Source organism: Erpetoichthys calabaricus, chromosome 13 (genome assembly GCF_900747795.2).
Source record: "Erpetoichthys calabaricus chromosome 13, fErpCal1.3, whole genome shotgun sequence".
Lineage (NCBI taxonomy): Eukaryota > Metazoa > Chordata > Cladistia > Polypteriformes > Polypteridae > Erpetoichthys > Erpetoichthys calabaricus.
In genome coordinates, this window is record NC_041406.2 from 90,565,323 (window position 1) to 90,592,520 (window position 27,198).

Genomic DNA, 27,198 nt, shown 5'->3' on the forward strand with positions numbered 1-27,198 from the left:
CAGTGTTAATAGTTTAACACTATTTATTTATATTTATTTATTAGAATTTAAGGTTCATTTTACACTAATTTTACACTGTTTATTAGAATTTTTCAATTATTTGAATGTTCTCCTATATTTTATTAGTCGTAATCTACAACGTACAAAATGTATTAGATACACCGGTGACGCATTGTTATAATGAATAAAATTGTAATAAAAAAAAACAAACCCCTTAGAATTTAATTTATCCCGCTTACCGCCAAATCTCTTCCGTGGTCACGCTGACTTGCGCAAAACGCTCACCCCGCTCTCGCGAGGGTTGGGCTCCGAAAGCTGTTGCATTGTGGGACATCTTTCCTTTCTCTCTGCGGCCATTTTCGGGTATCGTCTGTGGTAAGATACGCTCTGTCGTTAGTAATAAATTTGTCTGTGTCTTTGCGTTCTGAGCAGTGTTTCATTTAGTCTACTGTAAAGACAAATTTCTTGAGTGTTTGTTGTCTCTTTGTTTAGGTTGGCTGGACCGCACTGAACTGCGAAAATGGTGGCTGCCAAGAAAACGGTGAGTGGAGTACGGAAGGTAGCAGGAGCGCAGGCGTCATATGTGGCGTGCATGGCGTTTCACGTGGAGGAGCAGGCCTGGCTTTATCATTTTAGTTAAAGCGAACATTTATTTTATCTGTTTGCTTTAGAATGTATGTCGTAATTTTGGCACCCTCGTCTTAAACGTTCGGTAAAGCTGTGTTCTATTTACGACAAATTGTTTTGTCAGTGTAACGGCTTAACTCGCTCCTTACTTTCCAGTTGTCATAGTATATTTTAATACGCATTATGTCGTTAATTTCTAAACTTTTCCTGCTTTTCTAACTTTGTGTCTTTGTTGGCGTTATGGTTTTCCAAAACGAAACACCGAGAAGGTGACCATGCGGTTACACTCTTGTTACTCCTCATAGTGATAATAGCGGCCTGATTTGAAAGTTTCTGAAGATTGACATCGTGAATCATTTTTCAAAACCCTGTTTCCAAAACAAGTTATTTGGTTTGGTGTTTCCCGTTTCAGTTGTTATCATTTTGAATTTCGCCGTTTGCACTGTTGCCTTCTTTCAAGCAGGTAAGGTAGTACGAACTCTCCCTGTATTGGGTACAGCTTACTAGTTGGGGTTTTATATCTCATTTTCTTTAATCTCGTCGAACTTGCCAGAGGAGTAGTTGTTTTTTTTTTTAAAAAAGCATTTGAAATTGTAACGGTTTTGCTGGTCTTTAATACAGTCTTTCGTGGGGCCCTGGGTGCGTATTATTTGGTGATGGATTTCTATTATGAGTTAATAGTTTGTCCCAACCTATTGTAGGTGCACTTACTTGGCAAATGTTTAGGAACACGATGGTAATACTGGCAAGCCCTCTTTTTGCTTGCTCAACAGCCATAATTTTTTGTGGTCCATGTCGACAAGGTCGCATCAAAGATTTTCAGATGCGTCATTAGGAACCATTGCGAGGCTTTTTAGTTGTAAGCATTTTCTTGCTCAAAATACCCGTTCACAGATAAGTGCAGCGTTGCTGTTAAGACAACAAGTTCTAATGTCCTATGCATTCAAATGTTTCCCATCTTAGCTCAAGGAACCCTATGTATGTCACAAATCCCTTATACAGCTTATATAGGCCCCCAGTGTTCATGACTAGCAGGACTTACCTGTGGTTTTATTCTTTCAACATCTCGCAGAACTGCTAATGGGAGTCCATAAAACTCTGCATTCCTCTAGCGTTTGTGTTCATTAGCCCTCTTGAGTCATTTCTTTTTGGCCGGGAGTGGCCATATTACACTTGTCTGCTATAACCCAATCGTAACAAGGGATAGTATGTTCTGTGTTTTGATAACTGTTCTTTTAAGTTCAATGTGGTGTTGGTCTGCACTAGTATTGTCATCCTCCATCACATGAATATTATCTGACCTGCTGTTCCTCATATGCTAATGCTGGTATTTGTGGTGTATGCTGTCACACTTAACTTAAATCTTGAATCCCCTCAGACCTTGCATGCCCCTGCTTTAATCAGCATTGTGTTTATACGATTTTCATTGATTTAAAGCCTGTTAATCTGGAGGTGGCTGGTGTACTCTTTTAATGTGGTCACATGGCGCATATAAAAATTGAATAATGGCTTTTAGGGTACTCTGTCATTTTCAGTCCACAGCTTATTTTTTGTGACATCTAGGGTTTGATTTCTTCAGGGTATTGGTAAGATTTAGTTTGGGATTAATTTCTGCAAGTTGTATCTTGTCTCTGAACTAGCCATGCTACCTATCAAAGATTGTTAATAGTATTTCTAAATTCTGTCTCTTGCCCTACATGTACCTTCAGTCCCTTTCCTCTGTATTCGCATGTCTGAGCCTCTCTTCACCAGTGCTCCCTCTTGAGTTCTTTCCCGTAAAGTCTACATCTCAGACTTAATTCCTTTCTGACCATAAAGGTGATTCTCTGTGTGCCTTCTGCATCTTTTTTTCCTCCATGTCTTTCACACTCGCACATGCTCTTTTAATCATGTCACATAAGCCATAGTGACCAGTCAGATTTCTCTGAGACATTGGACAAACACACATACCTTAATAGTTACAGTATGGCTACCTTGCTATTAACCCTATTCTTTGTCAAGGCAGACTTGGAGGTGTATATCAGTGACCTGATTCTGGTGTGCAGCAGCCCATCCCAGAAGTAATATGCTGCTCTTGCTTACCAATTTCTAAAATAGTGTATGAAATTATCGTTTTAAATGGATACATTATAAAGATTTTTTACAAGTATATATGCAAGTAAGCATCATTTCCTTACCTGTATCTGGGCTGGTGTTAATACTCAATCCAATCCATTGCCAGATTTGTGACACCTGATTGGACATTATTGCTTAATGTCCAATCTGTTGTGATAGTACTACAGTGTTCAAGTTTCGTTTCACATACTTGGAAGAATCCTAACCCACATACCACAGTTAAATATGAAACTTGTGTATTAGTTTTAACAGTACAAATTTATTCATTTTCAATTTACCATAAGTTCGCCAACTTCCTTTTAAAATTTTGTCAAGCTTTTTTTTTTTTTTTTTTTTTTCTTCAATGTTAAACTGTGCTAAACTGCTGCCAGCTATAAGGCTATGTCTGTTTGCAAACAGTTACAATAATACTGTTGTGTTCAGTTTGCTGGTTAGTTTTCTTGAAAATCACTAGTTTTGTTTTGCACATTTTTCTTGATGTGAGTAGTAGGCATATTCTGAAGATGAGAAAATTAATTTTTTTTTCCCTCTCACAGAAAAAGTCACTCGAGTCTATAAACTCAAGGTTACAACTTGTTATGAAGAGTGGTAAATATGTCTTGGGATATAAGCAGACCCTCAAGATGATCCGACAAGGCAAGGCAAAGCTGGTTATATTGGCAAACAACTGCCCTGCTTTGAGGTAAGAAGACTGTTGTGAAGTTTTGTAAATGTGTAACTGGTTTTCTATAATATGTGCTTTTCACTTTTTAAAAGGAAATGTTTGAATGTTATAGTAACTTCCTTAGCATTGTGTACCCAAGAAAAGAGCCAAAAGGTTGATTTTTAAATTTTTCTTTCAACAAGAAACTGTTGTACAACAGAAACCTAATGCCAAAACGATACTATAGGAGTATGCTGTACTGATGCAGGTTAACTGAATGTTCTTCTATGACAGTTTTTGAAACAGTCACCTACACACAACCCAGTGTTGCAATCAAGACAACAGAAGTGTTTCTTTACGCTTTTTGTGTGTGTTTGTGCACATGAGAGGTTAAATTATAGGTGCCTGATCTACATGGTTGACATGCCCATTGTTATTGTAGGCTACCACAACAGTGTAAGGCTTAGCGACCTCCACATTTCTTTTGACATGAACACTGACTGTTGCTTCATTGTGAACAGTGCTTGGAAGGCTAACATCTTTCTTTTACTAACTTTTGATCAGTCATTTTATCTTTTTGCCATGCTGAAGCTTCACGCAACCAGCTTCACCAGGTATATTACGAAGGCTCGGTCATGCAGTGCCTTGTGCATCAGCTTTACTATCTTTTTAAATGTCTGATGACCACTTCACATTGTTGTCATCACATCATTCAACTAATGGTTTAGTTTGTTCTAAAAGTGGCTTTACATTTTTTGTTTACATGTAATTGTGTGTTTTGGTTGATCGCCCTGCCCCACTCATGAATATTGAGTTACCACAGAATGGCAAGATGTGTTGAAAAATATATATTTTTGGCAGTATAATGTTTTCAACCCAGTAGATGACAGCAGAATACTCTCCCAAGTGCTGTTTGGGCTTAACGCTGTACATATGAACAATACAGACACTCTGGCTTAATTGTGTTTACATAGGATGTAGGCTTGAGAGACGCTTGGGTTAAATGCCAAGGTGTTAAGGGGGTTAGCATCATCAGTGCGTTCATTTCCTTCCATGTCTGAAAATGTAAGTTTTTAATGTAAATTTATATTGCTAGTTAGGCTAGGAACTTTTTTTTTTTTTTTTTTTTAAGATCATTTCTGTTCAGCTCCATAAGGGTCCCACTACTACACAAAGCAAATCTTGGTCACACCCATCATCCTAAATCTTGTCTTTCCATCTGCATTTTTGGAAGAAAAGCATAGCCACTGTTGATTGGCTTCCAAATTGGAACATCAGAAGTGAAAACATTTATTTTGTGGAAAATTAATAAAACCCTTTGTTTACACATCATACTGTTCAAAGTTTAACTTAAATTTTTTTTTTAAGATTTCTTGATACTTTAATGTTTGTAAATGTCAATATTTTGTACCTTAACCTTGGTGACCTCCCTAGTTATGTAGTACTACCAGGAAAATTTGACCTTATGCTACCTGTGTTATGTAGATCGCACTATATTGGAATAATGGCTAAGAAAGGAAGACGATTGCATCTGCCTTTTACTACAGCAGAACAACCTACAAATTGTTGTGCTACTGAAGCAACACGTCCTGATCACTGCACAAGGCATGCATGATTGTGTGTTTATATATTGATGCTGGCATGAAATCAACATTCATCTTTCTGAAAGAAAATCAAAACCACTAAAAATATTCTGTACTTGGTTATAAAAAATCAAATTAGTGCGTATAGTATATTTAATTTTGTTTAAACTTAGATACTTGATGGTTTAATAGATGTGGTAAAGCGCATTGGTAGGTATGCTTATTTGCCTTGGCAGCTGTGCTGGTCATGGTGTCCAGTTTGAGGCTCAAGTGTTTGTTTTAGCTAAAGTTTGAGCAGATAATGCAGACATTTCAGTTGCTTTGATATGACTATAATAGATGGGTTTTATTTATTGTAGAGCAGTAGGATATGTTAGTCACAAGTTGATTTAAGGAGTTAGTTACAGTTACAGCTAGAACTTATGTTGATTTCTTTGTAATCTTAAAGATTTTTAATCTTGTGATCCAGGTTACTTTTCTGCTAGAGTTTTGGCTTTGTATTTTATTGGCTCCATTCCATAAAAATTAATACAGTATTTTCACGTGGTATATATCATCAAAGCACTGAGGCTGGGTGGGAATGTTTATTTGTGCCATATACTGTAGATTTGAGGTATTTATAAATGCTATAGAGATTCCATTACCAAATGATCTGTTTACATTAAATGTAGTGTTTTATGAGTTCGTTTTTGGTTTTCACACTGTTGCAGCAATGAATGTGCAAGTTGGAAGTAAGGCTTTCACACCAGTGCTCCCTCTGAGTGCATGTTTAGTGTGGCTGACAGCCAGTACATTAAAGCCAGACAAATATGCTTCCCTTCCTAGCTTGTCATACCTTACGTTTTAATGTCTCATTGCACTTTTGTGTTGGTTCATTTTTTTGGACTAGTTAGAACTTCTAGCCTTTTAGTTGCAGTAAAGATATATATATAAAGTTTTAATTGTATTGACTAAGTGGGTGGGGAAAGTTCTGGTGTATTTTCTATAGGCTGCTGTTGATGGTGATTTGCGTTATTTATATAAAAGTTGCACTGACTAAGTAGTTTAATATGTATTTTAGTCACTTGTTTTCAATAAAGAAATTAACTACTAGTAACTTGTGCTCCCAACACAATGTACTGTAACTGGAAGAATTGACGGGTTCATTTTCTTAGTGACTTTTAGGGCAAAAATGTATTCATACTTGATTATAATGTTAATTGTAAGAATTTTTTGGCACTAAAAAAGAATACTAAATGAAGAAACTATGCTATGTTTCTTTCTTCAGGAAATCTGAAATTGAGTACTATGCTATGTTGGCCAAGACTGGTGTGCATCATTACAGTGGAAACAACATCGAACTGGGTACAGCCTGTGGTAAATACTACAGGGTATGCACTCTAGCTATCATTGATCCTGGTGAGTTGATATTTATGGAACTTCACTCAGTTATGTTTTTTTGTTTGTTCTTTTTTCAATCAAATTATGAAGCATTTTTCATATGCACAACTGTTTTTTTTTTGGTGGTGGTCATTACATGTTGAAATGTCTTAACAAAGGTTAATTCATTGGCAGCCATAGCACACACTACAGAATAAGCTGACGTTAATGCCACTTGTATTATTTCCTCTTAAGCAGACCTTCACTTCCCACTAGTTTAGAAAATGGATACCTGCCTCCTATGAGGACGATAGTTAAATCAGAACTAAGATGCTTCTTTTAATGAAAGTACACTTGGTAAAAGTCAGTGTGGGTTTTATATTACCTATCCGGCACTTCGAGTTGGCCGTGCCCACCTCCTTCAGAACTTTGAACTCTGTTCTAAATGATGGTGCTCCTTATTTTTAATAATAAAGATAAAACAATTTCTGTCTAAAACAAAAGGTGTTTAGCTGTCTGTTGTACTTACCTTGGTATTTTAAATATCATGTTGTCAAAGATCTAGGAGACAACTGTGCTCAGACTGCTTTACCAAAGTTTATGATTGAAGATATTGGGGCCTTGACCCTGGCTCTTTGGAGAAACATGGAAAGTAGTCATTTCCTCAAATGCAGGCAGTTTTTATTTAAAAAAAGTTAATTTTCCCTTCCTGAGACTTCTACCAGAAAACAGTCGCTACAAGCAGGTATTGAGAATTTTTCACGTTTTATTACGTATTACTTACCCTTTTTTTTTTTAAAAAAAAAAAAGGTACTCTCGTGCCTTATAAAGAGATGAGGCCAAATAACTGAAAGAATAACCTTTGCAGAGAGAGAAAATAAATGTTCGTCCGTGCAGTCTGCATATGGGATTTCAACGCCGTTTCTGTGGTGCTTTTTTTAAAAAAATTTTATTTTATTGTAATCATTCCATACAAATCAATTTATAACAAAAAATTGAAGAGAAATCAAACCCCAACCCTGAGAAGGAGAGCTTAACCAAAGGAGAATTGCTTAGGGCTTTTTAATAAGGCAGCAATAAACAAAAGAAAGGAAAATATATATATATATATATATATATATATATATATATATATATATATATATATATATAATATATCTATATATATCTATATATATATATAATATATATATATAGGTAAATAAAAAATGGAGAAGGGAATTAAATGTGGCAAGTTATTTCTCTTATTCTAAAATAATATTGATTTTTAGATCCTGCCAGGTTTTAAAAAAGTTCTGTACAGATCCTCTAACTGAGAATTTGATTTTTTCCAATTTCAAATATAAAACATCGGTTTCCCACTGACTTGTCAGAGGAGAGTTAGGATTCTTCCAATTTAACAAAATAAGTCTGCATGCCAAAAGTGTAGTGAATGCAATCACCGTTTGCTTGTCCTTCTCCACTTCAAGTCCGTCTGGAAGAACACCGAACACAGCTGTTAATGGGTTAGGAGGGACTGTGACCCCAAGGCTGTCTGAAAGGCACTTAAAAATTTTGGTCCAAAATGTTAGTTTGGTGCAGGCCCAGAACATGTGAGGCAGGAGCTTGGTTGCAGTGTTTTCAGGTTGGATCTTGCCCTGGAAACATTTGACAGTTTTAAGCGAGACATATATATAATCGATATATAATTTTTAGTTGAATAATTCTATGCTTTGCGCATATGGAGCTCGAGTGAATTCTCTGCTTTGCTACCTTCCACTTCTTTTCTGATGTATTGAGTTTCTGTGGTGCTTTGAGTTAGCATTGCAAACCACTGCTGCCACCAGGAATGGATTTTCCTTAATTACTTAGTTCCATTTCACTTTTGTGTACTGTATGTTAAGGTTCCTTTTTTCTTAAACTTTCTGATGTAAATGATTTCTTCCATGTTGAAGTCCACCTGATGAAAAAATTTTAATGCGAATAATTCTCGCCTGTTTGGTCTGTTTAGTGATCTAATCAGGGCTAGACATTCGCTAGAGTAAAAACCTTCAGAGTGTCCACAGATGAGGTTTTCTACTTCTCTCTGTTTTCCTCCACTGTTGGTGACAGCTAACAGTCTTTTTGGATTTGCTTATTCTGTTTCACAAATTGCAAACATTTTTATTGTATTAGACTACACTCGGTAAGAATTTAAGTTGCTTTATTGGAACAGTTAACTATTTTTAATGCTCTTGGGAGTTATTAATTTGATTAAATGTAAGCTAGTCAGGAATTGCATTTGGGGAAGCATGAATGCACTCTGTAGTGAAGATGTGAACTTGCTTGCTTTTGAGTTTTTTTCAATTGTACTTCATCTGCTGATGTGAGGCACCAATATAACTAACATTGCTGGTTTGTTTTGCTGCTTTCCAGGTGACTCTGACATCATCAGAAGTATGCCAGAACAGACTGGTGAAAAATAGATCAGACAGAACTTTCTTGCCTTGTTATAAATAAACCTGATTTAAAAAGAAACTGGTAGTGTGTTCTGTGCTGAAGTTTTTTCCCCCAGTATTACACATTCACATTCTCAAACATCAGAAATGGCACCCATAGACACGCTGGGCCAAATGAGGGCCACCAGTTACCATGCACATCTTACTAAGTGATCGTACTACAGATTGTCTCCATCAATCTTAATTTTCCTCCTTGCATCATTTTTTAGTTTTATATTTAATACACGAGTTTTCTTGGGACACAAATTTTTTTTTTTTTTGTCATGAAAAGTAAATGACACTGGCTTGGTATTTGTATGTATGTTTTTATTACATTCTGTACAAATAGACCTCCCACATCGATGTTAATATTAATAAAATGATCAACTACTGCAAACTGCTGTGTGTCTCACAGGTGTAACAATGAGTTGTTAACTTCTGCTTGATAACCGGTGCTGTATGAATAATAATTTGGCCTGATGTGTGTGTCAGCAGAATACTCCCAAGTGTTTTTTTAAAGCATTTATGCTTAAGTAATTTATCTGTGTATTCCACTGTTCAGAAACAATTTTTCATGATGTATATTCCCTGGAGTGATACGTAATATACCCTAGACTTTTAAATCGAGAGATGGCTTAGTGGTTTAGCTAGACAAACAAGCCTGATGGTCTCTGGTTTGTTAAATTTAAGTTCTTGTGTTTGTTCAGATTCCTTTTGTGTCGTTTAAGTGAAGTGTAGCTTGCTTAGCTTCAGTTTTTAATGACTCCAGAGAACAGAAGCTGCCATTGACACTATGAGGCAAACATTCACTCAGCTGGCTATTTTTAATAAATGATCAGAAAATACCCTCTCCATAATAAATTGGTAATTAATGATGGTGTTTGCCTTTTCTTTCCATAAAATAAACCTGTTGTAATTCTAAAATTTATACCTCTCCTTTAGGTGGTTAAAACCAATAGCTTGCATGTGGATTTGGTGATTGCATTATGGCACTTAAATTGCCAGAAGAGCTACTGACTTATCCAGTGCACACATTTGGTTTGCCCACTTTAAATAGCCTCATACTTTGTATGGGGATTGGTGAAGTATTAACAGTTAAATAAGTTTAATAGTTACATAAAAATGTCACCTCAGTGACATCCATATTCGCAGCTAGCACATTTTTGTTTATACTATTGGAAAATGAGCAGGATTTTCAGGTTAATTTTAGACAATGAAACAACCCTAACAGTGGATATGTAACACAAAATGCATGGTAAATAATACATTCCTTGACATGCCTTCTAACATCTGTCGAAACAGCTTGGTCCCTTTAAAATTGTCAGTTGTATATCAGCTGGTTTTCCAGAGATTCCAGTTTTCTTCCAATCTTTTCCAGTAAAGTGATGAGTTAAGGAAGTTCAGTATAGTTTAAACCTGACTTAGCTCTTCTCTTGCACTTTAGTATAGGTGTTCAGAAACATTTTTCTCCAGTAACCCCTGTCTCTACCCAGCCACCGCCACCCCCCCAAAAACACACTGTCTCGTGGACTAGAATGTGCGGCCTGTAGCTACGACGTTTGTGGAGCAACAGCTGCCTATAAAAAGGAAAAAAAGTTAGTTATTTTCATCCTGAACCGGAAAGACCATAAAACAATGTTTTGGATGTTATCGCCTTCATTAGAAAGAAGGTAGAAGACAGCTGAAATGTCTTGTCCAATGCCGCCTTTCCTTTTCAGTGTGGAAATAACCTTTTAAATTGTAGCTTTGGCAACATGCAGTGTGACTTCTGTCTACACCTGATTATTGTGCATGTTGTTAAAAATAAGGCCACAGGGTGGCAGTATTATACTATATAATGAAGGACAAGACCTGTCCTGCTTTAAATGCATTTTACTTTAAAAATTGCCTTTATTTTAAGTGTCCTGAATGATTCTAAAAAATAACTCTTCTCATAGGGCAAGTTTACCAATTTCTACCCATTTTCACTATTTTAAATGTTAGAGTGTAGAGAATCAACAACAAACTTCCTCCCTCATTCTCTGCTAAAGTGGATATCAGAATGAATACCTGATTGATTAGAATTGAAAGCTGGCAGTCATTAAGAAAGGATATGCTGCACTGTTAGTTTTTGTATTTGTTCGGTGGCTTGGTTTTGGAACTTGATTACATTTTCACACATACACTGGTCTTCTGTGGCAGGCTTTTCTGTCAAAGAGAAAAGAAGAACACGTATACAAAAGCTGGGTTATTGTCAGTCTGAAAAGGAATCATTCAGTGCTAAACACCAAGCTGCAGAAGGACAATGTCACAGTGTTTTGATCACGGTTAATGTCAATATGTTGATTAGACTCTTAAGTTTCACATGACAATAACCTAACTTACCATCCATCTACTAAATAAAGTCCAAAGTTATAACAGAGTGGGCTTGTGCTGAGGCTTATTACTTGGAATGATGTGCCATTGCAATTCATATTGTGGAATGTGTTGGTTTAAAAACTGCGGTGGGTTGGCACCCTGCCCCGGATTGGTTCCCTGCCTTGCACCCTGTGTTGGCTGGGATTGGCTCCAGCAGACCCCCGTGACCCTGTGTTCGGATTCAGCGGGTTGGAAAATGGAAGGATGGATGTTAGTTTAAAAAACCATATGCTGCTGGGATACTCAAACACTCCCATTGGCAAGTAGTGCTGCCCAGTGAACCTGAAGTTTGTGTCTTCAATACATGTCACTGATGTACATACAGGGTGACCCTGAGCAAGTTACTGAGCACTAATGTGCTCTGGTGTGACTAAATAAAAATAAAATGAGGGTGGTAAAGGGCCTTGGAAATGCATCTCGTCTCATTCAGTATTTTGTACCGGCACTGATCTTGTGCAAGCCCATTGGAGGGTAGACACACACATCAGGGCCAATTGAGCATTGTTTATACACCTAACCTGCAAGTCTTTGGGTTGTGAAAGGGAACTCAAAGAACATGCAGTGTCCACCTGGGGAGCACTTGGAACTTGAATCTTGGTCTCTTTGCACTTGCAGTCCATAAGAGTCCAGTTCTTGGAAGTTCTAAGAATTCCTGAGTTAGACACCTTTGGTATATGAGAAGATACCAAAATGCTTGAAAGAACTTTCTAGAATCTGTTAGTAGGAAATGCATGTGATTGGGAGGTTGTGTGCATACAACTGGATGACTTCATGTGTGGATTAAACATCACGAGTAACAGATGTGGCACTCCAGGGAGGCAACTGTGAAGAGTGATGTGGGGCATAGATAGATATATAGGAAAGGCACTACGTGAATAATAGATATATAGCACCTTTCATGTCTCTAAATGCATCTAATAGATAGAAATTTGAACAAAGCAGTTCCTGCCTGTTGTGTCTGAAAACGGAACATGGCATTAGAGATGCAGGACATTCAGAAGTTCACCAGGAACACGGACACCTTATTGCTTTAAAGTGACTGAGACTTTACCAGAGAGAGGATTGCTTCAATGTGATGCATGGCGTGGCACACCAGGGTGATGAGTTGCAAAGTGCAGCGCGCCAACTTCACTAATAATTCTCCAAAGTTCAAACTACTAACAAATTTGCGCATCACCCAAATTAGTTCCTGATTGAATGAAAAATACAACACCTGGAGTAGGAGCACAAAAAAAAAAAAAAAGTACCAGGATCTACAAATGGCCCGAGTTCCTGTGGTGTGGTGGGAATGCTACAAACGTCAGTGAGTTTCTAACAAATCCCTGCAGTGGGAAGGGGCCTAATGATATTTCAGTCTTCTTGGCTACCCGGACGGTGTGGTAAGTTCACATCTTTTTTTTTTTTTTTTTTTATTGCACCCTTTATCCATACATGTTTTTTTTTTTTTTTTTGGTTGAAAGGCTCTAATTGGGTGGTTAGGTGTGTGTGGGGGGGGGTCTTTGGGTTACACTGTTCCCTTTTTAATTGACTTGTCTTCAGGTTTTCCATGCATGCATTTGGTTTCATTAAAAATATGATGAACAAAACAAAAGGACTTTGCTAAGCTGTGGACTAATTTGTTGTTTAACCTCACTGTTCCACATAGTGAAGTGTCCTTTTATAAGATGCACTTGAAATGCTAGCAAATGACACATTCCAGCATAAGCGTAATGGAGTAAACTGGCTTCACTTTTCATTCTTAGTATTTTTTGACTTACCTTCACAGATGCGGGATTTCAACTTCTCAGCGATGGTCCCCATGTTGCTGAAATCTTCTGCATAATACAGATGTTTATTCTGAGGCTCTGAGGCGATTTCATACAGCTCACCCTCGATGGCTTTGCCAACACCCACTGCATACATCGTAATGCCTGAAAAGAAAAATGTGACCATCATCACCGGTTTAAGTCATTTTCAAGGTCCTGGGCATCCAAATAGCATCATCCCTACTGGGAGGCTCATGTTTTTGTGTTGCTTTGCTGTCTCTTTGAATTTCTACAGGGCCCAATAAAATCAGAAGACTATCGGGGCATTTTAGGTTGAATTATATAGCCCAGTGTCAGTAAGCTGTGTTTCAGTTACAAGTCAGGAGTCCTCCCTTTGGACCCAATGACCCAAAACATACTGTACCTCAAAAAAGCATCCGAGTATGAAGGAGAAGAAAATATTGGACCATTCTGAAAGTGGCCCGCTAGGATTCCTGATCTAAATCCCATTGATCAACTGTGGAAAGAGCTGAGAGTTGGGAGAAGGCGCCCATCACACCTGAGATAACTGAAGAAGAGTGGCGTAGTAATAGACTTGAAGTGTGTGCCACTGTAATCTGTGAAGTTTATTTCAAAACGATTAATAAGGCGACAGGGTGAAACTGACAGATGCATGACATAAATAGCAGATGACACAGACATGCAATTTAAAAGTGCTGTTTGATGAATCAAAATATGGCCAGGGTGACTAGAACAGCCATGAGTGACTAGAACAGGGGAAGATGTTATTTGGGCACAGTACACAACACAGACAGCTCAGATGGCAATTGCTCATACCTGGCAAGGTTCATGACAAATTTTAAAACTATGTAAATATGTGAGCGTTTCTAACGGCGAGGAGCCGTCTCCATGCCGCTGAAGACCCTGCTCGACATGACTCGTATAGCTGTCAGCATTCCCCTTTGAAGAACTGAATGCCGACCACACGTTCCATTGGCTTCTCTCTGGCCTGGATATGTAAGTACTAGTCATTTAGCCCGTTACAATAACGGGCGCTAGAACAGTAGTGCATAAACATTAGTAGGAACGGTCTATATTAAATGGCAAGGGACTTTGACCTCATTCTTTTTGTTGGTCGTATTTTTCTTTCTTTCAGCCTTTCTTTTGTTGATGTTTACTTGCTGAGCTGACCGTTCTTCGTGGGCTGCCGCCGTGTATTGTGTGTCTTTAATTTTCTGTGACAGTAATACTGTCTTGTACGGCTCTATTCAATAAGGGCGCGCACAAAAAGGCGAGCTTCAAAAGGGCGACCTCAATTGAGCGCGGCGAATAAAGGCGTTCGTAGATAATTTAGTTCAAATGGCTCTGGAATATGTGAAGAGCAACAAAGGTGCAGATCTTTATTTACGCGCGCCTTTATTCACTGCGCCCAATTGAGGTCGCCCTTTTGAGGCTCACCTTTTTGTGCGCGCCCTTATTGAAGGATACCATTTTGTACGTCCACTGGCTTGTACGTCCGTAATATATCTTTAATTTTCTCTGGCGGTAATACAGGCGTGCGCGTTGGTAATATGCCTTTAATCTCCTCTGACAGTAATACTGGCTTGTATGTGGCTGTAATATGTGTCACTGTATTGTGTACCTTTAATTTCCTCTCGCAGTAATACTGGTTTGTATTTCCGTAAAACGCCTCTAACTTTCTCTGACAGTAATATCGCACATTGCACCGTACCCCGTGCATGCGCACTTCACCAGAAGACACACACACACACGGACACCTGGACGCACATAGGGATTTTATATATATAGATAAATGATTATACATTGTATTTTGGGGAGGAAAGCTGTGTTTTAAAGAAAGTTAAATAGATATTTCACTTTTTGTACCATACTGCTCTTGTCTGATTATTTCCGCTATGGTTACTAAAAGGATGTGTATGGCTTGAGTGTGTTCTGCATCAATAAAGAACACGATGCCAGGCAGCAAGCACCCCCTGCTGCAGCCAAGTGGGCCTAATAACCAGTTGAGAAGTGTAGAAATGTCACTCAGCATTACAGAAAGTGCTTGATGGGAGTTAGTTCTTTTAAAAAGGCTGTGCTATGAATATTCGGTTAAGGGTACCAATAGTTTTGTCACATCCTGTTATGTTTTCATAGGTGGAGTACATCTCAAATCATATAGAAACATTCACTATCTACCCAGTATATGAGGTCCAAAATAGATCCGATGTTACTAATAATAAATCTGTCATTAGGCAACTTAAATAAGATTGCACAATTTACCATACAAACACAATTACCAGACTTCTTTGCTTTATCCGCCCACTCTGAAACATCATCTTGAGATCGGCCGTCAGTAAACACAATGCTCACTCGGGCCACATGAGCTGAGGAAGGCCTTACTCCTTCTGCTTCTGTAAAACTCTTCTCAAACATGTACTTCAGGGCACTCCCTGTCATGGACCCCCTGCCCATGTACTCGATTTTGGAAACCGCTTGCGTGATATCCGCCGCTGTCTTGTGCTGCCCCAGTGTGAACTCAGAACGTACTTTTGTGGAGTACTGCAAAAGGCCCACTCTGCTGGCTTTTGGGGAAACATCCAAAGAGCTCACGATCCCACTGACAAACTGCTTGACCTTCTCAAAATTATCAGGGCCCAGGCTTTTGGATCCATCAATCACGAACATCAGGTCAATAGCCCCTTCTGCACATTCTGAGGAATAAAATCAAAAGATTAAAGTTAAAGCAGGGTTGGGTTTTACAAGAATAATTTACTATTAACATTATGAGGAGCACAGAATCGGTGGAAAGGCACTAATTTCAATCCAAAGACTTTATGGCGTACACTTGGCTGGCCAATAGACAATTGAAAGTGTTGTGTAGCCTCCTGAGCGTTGGATTTTTTCCTCGAAGAAACACATGCAAAGCATTGCATTGTTTGGCATGAAAGATTACATGTTTAATAAAAATGATCTTTCTACTGTAAAACATGCAAAAACACTGCAAGTACAAAGTCAGAAGTGTAGAAAGTACTGTATAATAATGACACAAATAATAATGAATAATAATAACAATAATAAAAATAATGCTAATACCATATATACTGTCAAAATGTGTCATTTGTGTGGTATATCTTGAAGCACAGTGAAATAAATAATCCAACTTCACTGTCGGCATCGGCATAGTCAAGGTCGGTGAATCCTTGTTCACCAACAGATTCCCAATAGCCGCTGGACCCCACAACCAGCCCCTCTCCCAGCCCATGCAAGCATTGAACAGAAAAGGAGAAAAAACACCGCTGACAAACCCCAGAATCAACTGGGAAAAATGCAGAAGCTTTCCCTCCACTCTGCACAGAACTCACAAGTACCATTGTACAGGCCTGCCATGATATCCAGCAACTTCTGGGGGATCCCGTCAAGTCTCAGGATGTCCTACAGGGCATTTGATCACCTGAGTGGAATGTCTTATGAAAATCAACAAAGGCTGCAAAGAACCTGCTAATATTCGTGTTTGCCAGGGTGCAGTCAATGATAGACTTCTTAGGCATAAAACCAGACTGCTCTTGATGCTGGAAGGTGAGGAAGTGATCATGAATCTTGTTGAGGATGACTCTAGCAAGGACTTCACCTGGCACAGAGAGCAGTGTTATCCCCCAGTTGCTGAATCCAAGCGATCACCCTTCCCTTTCCAGATAGGACGAGAAGTCCCGTTTTCCACTCAGTTGGGATGATGCCAGTCTCCCAGATGGAATCAAAGATTGCTTGCAATGCCAGGGGGACAGCCTTACTGCCAGCCTGGAGACATTCACCCCGGATACCACAGATCCCTGCAGCCTTCCCTGCCCTCAGCTGGTTCACCACCTGTGCAATCTCAGCGAGACTGGGTGGTTCACAGCTAATAACCATCACAACACCTTCTAAATGCCTTCCTGGCCCTACTAACCTCGCCCCACCGCAAACGAGCTTACTCTGTGAGTAAGACAATTTAATGAAACGTGACAAATTGCCTGTCTGAAAAGACATCCTTAGTGTTCTACCAAAACCAGGAAAACCATTGGTTCATCTTGTAGAACAGCTTGCTGCAAGAGGCTTCAATCTGCAACGAACATTGGAGGAATGCCAATCTTTAACAACACTGTTGAAGGATGTGGGTGGGTGGGATGGCACTGGACGGGCAGGCACAGCGAAGGCTGAGAGAGAGCCTGTATCTGCTTAAGAGAAATCCTTATAGTTAAAACCCCCAATTGGCCACTGGGGTGATAGGCTTCTTCTTTAGCACAGTGTTATGATATGAACCATTACTACATTTTTATGGGATTTTTAGGAAAGATTTACACAATCTGTACATTGATCTAAGGGTTTTAGAACTCAATGTTTACGATTTTCTTTTTTGATTTGTAGTTAGTGTAAATTTATGGTAATGTTGCATTGCCATATTTGTTTGCTTTGGTACTGCTGCTTTTTTTTTTTTTTTGTTTCCCACTGTCATAGTAATCCTCCCACAATTTGGAGAGATGTGCACCTCCTGTGATATCATCGGAGAGGAGGATTATGGGTTGCTATAAACGTCTCTATATTATTCGAGTATTATAGACAGAACTTATGCTCAAAGCCTTTTTGTTTCTTTTGACTTTCTGATCTCTCGCTCTCAATTCTGACTACTGGTTTTTGATTATGTTTGCAGTTTGTTGGAAAGTTAGGACTGACATTCCGTTCCAAATTTTGTTTGCCTTTTGACTATGCACATATCCTGGTGCTCTACTTTAATAACGTTAATGTCTCCCACTGAGTTGGTATACACAGCGGAGGAAAATACAAGTAAATAATCTGTTGGCCTGAGTTTGATCCCCCAGGGGAAGCAGATTCCTGATAAGAGACATTTCTTATTAATTCATTCTAATTATTTATTAAATATGTAGCAGGTTTAGGTTTAATGCTATTACTGTCATGCATATGGAATGCAGTGATTTTGTTAAGTGAATGTGCTTATCACCATGCCACACATACAGTTAGGTCCATAAATATTTGGACAGAGACCACTTTTTTTCTAATTTTGTTTCTCTACATTACCACAATGAATTTTAAATGAAACAACTCAGTTGCAGTTGAATTGCAGACTTTCAGCTTTAATTCAGTGGGGCGAACAAAACAATTGCATAAAAATGTGAGGCAACTAAAGCATTTTTTTTAACAGAATCCCTTCATTTCTGGGGCTCAAAAGTAATCGGACAAATTAAATAATTGGAAATGAAATGTTCATTTCTAATACTTGGTTGAAAACCCTTTGCTGGCAATGAGAGCCTGAAGTCTTGGACTCCTGGACATCACCAGATGCTGGGTTTCCTCCTTTTTAATGCTCTGCCAGGCCTTTACTGCAGTGGCTTTCAGTTGCTGTTTGTTTGTGGGCCTTTCTGTCTGAAGTTTAGTCTTCAACAAGTGAAGTGCCTGCTCAGTTGGGTTAAGATCAGGTGACTGACTTGGCCATTCAAGAATTTTCCACTTCTTTGCTTTAATAAACTCCTGGGTTGCTTTGGCTGTATGTTTTGGGTCATTGTCCATCTGTATCATGAAACGCCGCCCAATCAATTTGACTGCATTTTGCTGGATTTGAGCAGACAGTATGTCTCTGAACACCTCAGAATTCATTCAGCTGCTTCTGTCCTGTGTCACATCATCAATAAACACTAGTGTCCCAGTGCCACTGGCAGCCATGCACGCCCAAGCCATCACACTGCCTCCACCGTGTCTTACAGATGATGTGCTATGCTTTGGATAATGAGCTGTTCCACGCCTTCTCCATACTTTTTTCTTGCCATCATTCTGGTAGAGGTTGATCTTGGTTTCATCTGTCCAAAGAGTGTTTTTCCAGAACTGTGCTGGCTTTTTTAGATGTTCTTTAGCAAAGTCCAATCTAGCCTTTCTATTCTTGAGGCTTATGAGTGGCTTACACCTTGCAGTGCACCCTCTGTATTTACTTTCATGCAGTCTTCTCTTTATGGTAGACTTGGATATCGATACGCCTACCCCCTGGAGAGTGCTGTTCACTTGGTTGGCTGTTATGAAGTGGTTTCTCTTCACCTTGGAAATGATTCTGCGATCATCCACCACTGTTGTCTTCTGTGGACGTCCAGGTCTTTTTGCATTGCTGAGTTCACCAGTGCTTGCTTTCTTTCTCTGGATGTACCAATCTGTAGATTTTGCCACTCATAATATTGTAGCAATTTCTCAGATGGGTTTTTTCTGTTTTCGCAGCTTAAGGATGGCTTCTTTCACCTGCATGGAGAGCTCCTTTGACCGCATGTTGTCTGTTCACAGCAAAATCTTCCACATGCAAGCACCACACCTCAAATCAAGTCCAGGCCTTTTATCTGCTTAATTGATAATGACATAACGACGGACTTGCCCACACCTGCCCATGAAATAGCCTTTGAGTCAATTGTCCGATTACTTTTGAGCCCCTGAAATGAAGGGATTGTGTTAAAAATGCTTTAGTTGCCTGACATTTTTATGCAATCGTTTTGTTCACCCCACTGAATTAAAGGTGAAAGTCTGAACTTCAACTGCATCTGAGTTGTTTCATTTAAAATTCATTGTGGTACCGTACAGAACCAAAATGAAAAAAAAGTTGTCTCTGTCCAAATATTTATGGACCTAACTGTAGCTACTCTCAGGTGCCATGAGTAAAATTAGCTTATCTTGAAACATCCTTCTCCCTTGCCTGAGATATAACATTAAAAATTACACTATCTACCTTTAGGAGGCATATTGATTTAGCTAATATGGCACAGAATTTGGCATAGGCTGATTTGTGATAATATCATAAAGCAGAAAAATACATAGCTTCACATACTGGGCTTGGAAAAAAAATTATTTTAAGATTACACAATCTAACATTATTATGCTAGTAATATATAATTCATACACACTTCGGCATTTCTTTCCATCTTCAGCCAAGGTGAAACCATCAAAACATTTGCATATGTAGGAATCTTCAGTATTGACACAAAGATGTTCACATCCATGCTGAGCAGTGCTACAAATATCAGGTCCTAAGGATATTAAAAAAATAAGACGTTTTAAAGTAACATAATATAACATACAATAAGTATGTAATTAATCATATCTAACATTAAAACATGTAATTATAAAATTAACGGATAAATCATTTAGTAAATACACAATGAATCACAAAATTAATTACGACAGAAAGGAATTCAAAAAAATAATGTAATAGTAGAAACAATGACCTTAAACCTAAACTTTTAACAAAATACTACTTGAGTAAGCACAACCTGAATTTGAATGCCTTCCTACACTAAATCTTGTGTTAAAACTCAGCAAATACTATCCTCAATTGTTCATCACCATCAACGATTGAAAATTATATTGTACACTGCTGCGTTTGCAAGCGGCAATCTCCAAGCTGCTTTTTTTGCAACCCCCTATCCCGTACCATTGGACAGTTTAGCACGTTTAAGAGATTTAATGCTTTTGTGATTGGGTAGAATTGTGGTGTTTTTTGGGATTTTTTTTTCTCTTCCTTCAGTAAATCTTAATTTCTCAGAAAATATTGGTTACAACAAAAGGTGAAGAGAGAGGTGGCAAAGGCTAAAGAAACGGTGTATGATGAGTTGTATAGGAGGCCGGACACTAAGGAAGGAGAAAAGGACCTGTACCGATTGGCTAGACAGAGGGACCGAGCTGGGAAAGATGTGCAACGGATTAGGGTGGTAAAGGATAAAGATAGAAATGTACTCACAAGCAAAGAGAGTGTGTTGTGCAGATGGAAAGAGTACTTTGAGAGGCTGATGAATGAAGAGAATGAGAGATAGAGAAGGTTGGATTATGTGGAGATAGTGAATCAGGAAGTGCAATGGTTTAGCAAGGAGGAAGTAAGGACAGCTATGAAGATGATGAAAAATGGAAAGGCTGTTGGTTCAGATGACATACTTGTGGAAGCATGGAGGGGTTTAGGAGAGATGACAGTGGATTTTTTAACCAGATTTTTTAACGGAATCTTGGAAAGTGTGAGGATGCCTGAGGAGTGGAGAAGAATTGTACTTGTACCGATTTTTAAGAATAAGGGAGATGTGCAGAGCTGTAGTAAATACAGGGGGACAAAATTGTTGAGCCACAGCATGAAGTTATGGGAAAGAGTAGTGGAAGCTAAGTTAAGAAGTGAGGTGATGATTAGTGAGCAGCAGTGTGGTTTCATGCCAAGAAAGAGCACCACAGATGCAATGTTTGCTCTGAGGGTGTTGATGGAGAAGTATAGAGAAGAGAATAGTTACATTGTGTCTTTGTGGGCCTTGAGAAAGCATATGACAGGGTACCTCGAGAGGAGTTGTGGTATTGTATGAGGAAGTCGTAAGTGACAGAGAAGTAAGTAAGAGTTGTATAGGATATGTACGAGGGAAGTGTGACAGTGGTGAAAACTGCAGTAGGAGTGATGGATGTATTTAACATGAAGGTGGGATTACATCAGGGATCAACTCTGAGCCCTTTCTTATTTGCAATGGTGATGAACAGGTTGACAGACGAGATTAGAGAGGAGTCCCCGTGGACTATGATGTTTGCTGATGACATTGTGATCTGCAGCGAGAGTAGGGAGCAGGTCGAGGAGACCCTGGAGAGTTGGAGGTTTGCTCTAGAGAGGAGAGGAATGAAGGTCAGTAAGAACAAGATAGAATACATGTGTGTGAATGAGAAGGAGGTCAGTGGAATGGTGAGGATGCAGGGTGTAGAGATGGCGAAGGTGGATGAGTTTAAATACTTCGGATCAACAATTCAGAGTAACAGGGATTGTGGAAGAGAGGTGAAAAAGAGAGTGCAGGCAGGGTGGAATGGGTGGAGAAGAGTGTCAGGAGTGATATGTGACAGATGGGTATCAGCAAGAGTGAAAGGGAAGGTCTACAGGACGGTAGTGAGACCAGCTATGTTATATGGGTCAGAGATGGTGGCACTGACCAGAAAGCAGGAGACAGAGCTGGAGGTGGCAGAGTTAAAGATGTTAAAATTTGCACTGGATGTGACCAGGATGGACAGGATTAGAAATGAGGACATTAGAGGGTCAGCCGAAATTGGACGGTTGGGAGACAAAGTCAGAGAGGCGAGATTGCGTTGGTTTGGACATGTGCAGAGGAGAGATGCTGGGTATAATGGGAAAAGGATGATAAATATAGAGCTGCCAGGCAAGAGGAAAAGAGGAAGGCCTAAGGTTTATGGACGTGGTGTGAGACGACATGCAGGTGGTGGGTGTAACAGAGTAAGATGCAGAAGACAGGACAATATGGAAAAAGATGATCCGCTGCGGCAACCCCTAACGGGAGCAGCCGAAAGAAGAAGAAGAAGAAGATTTTGGTTGCAACAAACACATATTATTCATCTTGTTATAGTCTTCTATTTGTGATTATAGGGTTAGGCATGGTTGATCAATGGTTAGTGCTGCTGTCTCAAAGGTTAAGGAACTAATCAACTGCTGATGCTGATGGTACACACTATAATTTTAATTGACTTGCATTTTAAGTGGTTTGTTTATTTCTTACAGCCAGCAGCCAAACATTAATGAGATGCAAAGTGTGCAAACAGATAACCAGGCTAACTTAGATCCATCTCATCTGCCCCTGCGTCTTTTATGCAATATCTGTCTTAAGAAAATATTTGAAAATAAAAAAGTGAATGTTCATCTGCTGTGGTCCATGAAGCATTTGGAAAGCAATCTCAGAAAATCAGTTTTGGCAATGACAGGTGTGGCAGAATGAAACATTAAAAAGCCATAGAATTAAGTGATGGATTTCATTAATACCTAAATGGGTGATTGGCCCTCCAAGACCGTATAAGACCACTGAGTTAGCTTGTCATCTTTCACCTTGCTTTGCTTCTCTTTATTGTTTTTAGGTAAAAATAAAAAAAAATTAAAAAAAGGCAAAATAAGTGTGTTAAATAATTAGCAGTAACTGGTTACTAAGTAAGCCTTTAGCCACTGCGGCCCTCCAGGATCTGAGTTTGATAACACAGCAATAATTAATCAGTGACTTACTTCTACATGTCTTCCCATCTGCATTTAAAGTGTAGCCATCAAAACACTGACAGATGTAGGACTTCTCCGTGTTCAGACAAAGGTGCTCACAGTCATGTCTAAACAACGCACAATAGTCTACCTCTGTGGCCACATGACAGATTCCAGAAAATACAATAGTTAGGATCTAAAGTTTGTAAGACATATTAAAGCTGTAGTAATGCAAGGGCAAAAGCAAGAATGTAAAACTTGCTATTGAGGCTAGATATATTTAAGTTAATTTATTACTTAATTTAAAATACCAGATGTTCAAATATTTTTAAACACATTTATTAAAATGGATTTAATAGAATACTAATAAATTATGTTTTTTAATGCTACATATACTGTTACAGTATCTCTAAGGAAGCATAATATATTAACAAATTATTTAAAGTTTTGCTATTTAAATTAACACAATAATTAAAAAAATGCCACCTTTCAGCCTTCTTTGAGCAGCTTCATGTTGTAGGCAGAAGCCAACACTGAATAGGGTGCCATTCAGACTCATCTCAGGTAAAACCATGGAAAATGTCTAAATACTGTTAGGGTGGACAGAAGCACTGGAAATGTTTACTGCACAGGGTTACTGGCTTTAATCTCGGCACACTGCAGCTATGGAGGACAGCTCTACAAAGGAGCTGCCACAGTGATAAGCCAAGTGAGTGACGGATAAACGCTGCAATAAGCTATAGGATCTGCTAGTATAATTTTCTATCTCTTCTGGGAATATTTAAAAGAAAATATTTTGGAAAAGGAAACAAAGGAAAATAAAAAAACAGAAGGAATGTTTTTTATAAGAACCAGCCATTCAGTCCAAAATAGATTGTAGATTCCAATTTACGTAAAATGTCCAGAATAAGTCAATCTTAGATTGCAAAATCTCAACCTGTTCCACATCATGTACCTAAAGAATTTTTGTTCTACATTACCTTAACAAACGTCTCTCTGTATGACTGTGCTGTTAAAGAAGAGCTCATACTAAAATATCTGTTGACATCTGTTGTTAATTATTCATCCATCCATTTTCTAAACCCGTTTTCCATTACAAGGTTACTCAAAGTTAAACCATATTCTTGCATCAACTGAAAGTAACCCATCAATGGTCCATTGCAGGCCACATTCACTTACACCAGGCCAATTGAAACTTGCTAGTGAAATTAATTTTACATCTTGAGGACGTAGGAGGAAATCAGAATACTCACAGAAGACCCCCACTGACATGGGGAGAACATGCAGTTCCCTAGTAAGGATTCAACTGGAGCTGGGAGGGAGCAGCCATATCCTTGTCAGCACCCTTGAACTTACCTACTTCCTTCATAGTTTTAATCATTCTATCACGAAAAGACTCAGCTGTTTTAATGTTTCCCCATAGCTTATATCCTTCAGTTTCAGAATAACCACAAACACATAAAAAACTAAATATAAAAACCCTCACCTAAGGTCACAAGCTGTGGGTAGTGACTGAAAGAACTAGATCATGGATACAAGTGGCAGAAATTAGCTTCCTTCACGGGGTGTATGGGCTCAGCCCTTGAGACAGGGTGAGGAGCGCAGACATTCAGGAGGAGCTCAAGGCAGAGCCACTCTGTATCGAAAGGAATCAGTTCAGTTGGTTCAGACATCTAATTAACATGCCTCCTGCATGCCTCCCTGTGGAGGTGTTTTAGGCATATCCAACTGGGAGGAGACCTTGGGGCAGACCTGGGACATGCTGGAGAGATTATCTGGCCTGGGAATATTTCTGCATTGTCCTAGAGGAGTTGGAGGAGGTGGTGAAGAAAAGGAAAGTTTAGGCATCTAACCCAAACAAGTGTCAGAAAATGGATAGAGGGATATAAGAACATAACAAAATGGTATATTATTATTAATCACTAGAGATGTGTAAATTATTAAATATGTAAAACTCATGAAGTTATGGGTGGTCAGCAAATTAAAAAGAAAAAGCTTACTTGTACATGTTTTTAAATCTTCATTGAGGATGTAACCCTTATTGCACTGACATATATAAGACTCGTCCGTGTTAAGACAAATGTGTTCACATCCATTGTCAGTCCCTGCACAGTGATCTACTTCTGCAGTAGGGTGGTAAGTTAAAGAAAAATTAAATTAGTTAATCAGTTTAATAAATTGAATATCCACAGACACTGTAGATACATAAACAAATACGTAAGAAAGCAGCAAGACACCTTAAAAAACAGCAGAACGTCTACTTAAAAGTGATGCTATGTGACAATCTAAGTCAAATATTTTTCTGAAAAACATATTTTTAACTTTTAGTCTATCACAGTTTTGCAGTGATACACACCACTGCCTCAAAGTTCAAATCTCATCTTTGCCCTGTGCTGGTATGTTCTGAGTTTTTAGTATGTCCTGGTACCAGGCATTCCTGGTGTCTGTGAGAGTGCCCTGTACTCTTATGAGCCTGGTGTCTCTATGCCAGTATAGCAGAATCAAAGAGTTAAAAAAAAATGGGATGATTTAAAATTTTTTAGCACATTTGTGGAATATTGCAGAAAAATGACTAATTCTATAAATCATAACAGAACTATAAAACAAACACATATACTACACACACAAAGACATACTGTACACACACACACATATATAAATATATATACACATATACTGTACATTATATGTATATTTTATATATTCATTATATATAGTTGGACATGCCTGCTGCGGGAGTATATACACATATACACACATGCATACACACACATTTATGGATTTTACACATTCTATATATGTATATACAGTGCATCCGGAAAGTATTCACAGCGCATCACTTTTTCCACATTTTGTTATGTTACAGCCTTATTCCAAAATTGATTAAATTCATTTTTTTCCTCAGAATTCTACACACAACACCCCATAATGAGAATGTGAAAAAAGTTTACTTGAGATTTTTGCAAATTTTTTAAAAATAAAAAAATTGAGAAAGCACATGTACATAAGTATTCACAGCCTTTGCCATGAAGCTCAAAATTGAGCTCAGGTGTCATCCTGTTTCCCCTGATCATCCTTGAGATGTTTCTGCAGCTTAATTGGAGTCCACCTGTGGTAAATTCAGTTGACTGGACATGATTTGGAAAGGCACACACCTGTCTATATAAGGTCCCACAGTTGACAGTTCATGTCAGACCACAAACCGAACATGAAGTCAAAGGAATTGTCTGTAGACCTCTGAGACAGGATTGTCTCGAGGCACAAATCTGGGGAAGGTTACAGAAAACTTTCTGCTGCCTTGAAGGTCCCAATGAGCACAGTGGCCCCCATCCTCCGTAACTGGAAGAAGTTTGAAACCACCAGGACTCTTCCTAGAGCTGGCCGACCATCTAAACTGAGTGATCGGGGGAGAAGGGCCTTAGTCAGGGAGGTGACCAAGAACCCGATGGTCACTCTGTCAGAGCTCCAGAGGTCCTCTGTGGAGAGAGGAGAACCTTCCAGAAGGACAACCATCTCTGCAGCAATCCACCAATCAGGCCTGTATGGTAGAGCGGCCAGACGGAAGCCACTCCTTAGTAAAAGGCACATGGCAGCCCGCCTGGAGTTTGCCAAAAGGCACCTGAAGGACTCTCAGACCATGAGAAAGAAAATTCTCTGGTCTGATGAGACAAAGATTGAACTCTTTGGTGTGAATGCCAGGTGTCACGTTTGGAGGAAACCGGGTACCATCCCTACAGTGAAGTATGGTGGTGGCAGCATCATGCTGTGGGGATGTTTTTCAGCGGCAGGAACTGGGAGACTAGTCGGGATAAAGGGAAAGATGACTGCAGCAATGTAGAGACATCCTGGATGAAAACCTGCTCCAGAGCGCTCTTGACCTCAGACTGGGGCGACGGTTCATCTTTCAGCAGGACAACGACCCTAAGCACACAGCCAAGATATCAAGGGAGTGGCTTCAGGACAACTCTGTGAATGTCCTTGAGTGGCCCAGCCAGAGCCCGGACTTGAATCCGATTGAACATCTCTGGAGAGATCTTAAAATGGCTGTGCACCGACGCTTCCCATCCAACCTGATGGAGCTTGAGAGGTGCTGCAAAGAGGAATGGGCGAAACTGGCCAAGGATAGGTGTGCCAAGCTTGTGGCATCATATTCAACAAGACTTGAGGCTGGAATTGCTGCCAAAGGTGCATCGACAAAGTACTGAGCAAAGGCTGTGAATACTTATGTACATGGGATTTCTCAGTTTTTTTTTTATTTTTA

The 27,198-nt window shown here is 39.0% G+C and overlaps 2 protein-coding genes and 1 non-coding gene across 3 annotated transcripts in view; 2 read left to right on the plus strand and 1 right to left on the minus strand.

The window, feature by feature from the left end:
• Window positions 1-282: 282 nt before the first annotated feature.
• On the plus strand, window positions 283-8,823 carry rpl30 (ribosomal protein L30). Its single transcript, XM_051935761.1, has 5 exons — window positions 283-375; window positions 493-541; window positions 3,279-3,424; window positions 6,236-6,366; window positions 8,722-8,823. Exons 2-5 carry the CDS (start codon window positions 521-523, stop codon window positions 8,769-8,771), a joined length of 348 nt encoding a protein of 115 aa, XP_051791721.1. The 5' UTR covers window positions 283-375; window positions 493-520; the 3' UTR covers window positions 8,772-8,823.
• LOC114664269 (small nucleolar RNA SNORA72) lies at window positions 8,284-8,420 on the plus strand. Its single transcript, XR_003718245.1, has one exon. It is a non-coding gene; the product is annotated as a small nucleolar RNA SNORA72 (small nucleolar RNA).
• A 1,224-nt stretch (window positions 8,824-10,047) lies between the features above and the next one.
• Window positions 10,048-27,198, minus strand: part of LOC114663777 (matrilin-2-like) — a 44,841-nt gene continuing 27,690 nt past the window's right edge. The window contains exons 8-14 of the mRNA XM_028817701.2: window positions 24,938-25,060; window positions 22,968-23,090; window positions 19,855-19,977; window positions 15,226-15,639; window positions 12,938-13,090; window positions 10,878-10,970; window positions 10,048-10,160 (exon numbers count right to left, since the gene is read on the minus strand). Coding sequence (XP_028673534.1) covers window positions 10,105-10,160; window positions 10,878-10,970; window positions 12,938-13,090; window positions 15,226-15,639; window positions 19,855-19,977; window positions 22,968-23,090; window positions 24,938-25,060 — 1,085 coding nt within the window. The 3' untranslated portion in view covers window positions 10,048-10,104. The remainder of the gene's footprint in view (window positions 10,161-10,877; window positions 10,971-12,937; window positions 13,091-15,225; window positions 15,640-19,854; window positions 19,978-22,967; window positions 23,091-24,937; window positions 25,061-27,198) is intronic.

Coding starts and splice junctions, on each gene's coding strand:
- rpl30 (XM_051935761.1), top strand. CDS start 521: ATGGTGGCTGCCAAGAAAACG. Junction 542..3,278: donor TGGTGGCTGCCAAGAAAACG/GTGAGTGGAGTA, acceptor TCCCTCTCACAG/AAAAAGTCACTCGAGTCTAT. Junction 6,367..8,721: donor TCTAGCTATCATTGATCCTG/GTGAGTTGATAT, acceptor GCTGCTTTCCAG/GTGACTCTGACATCATCAGA.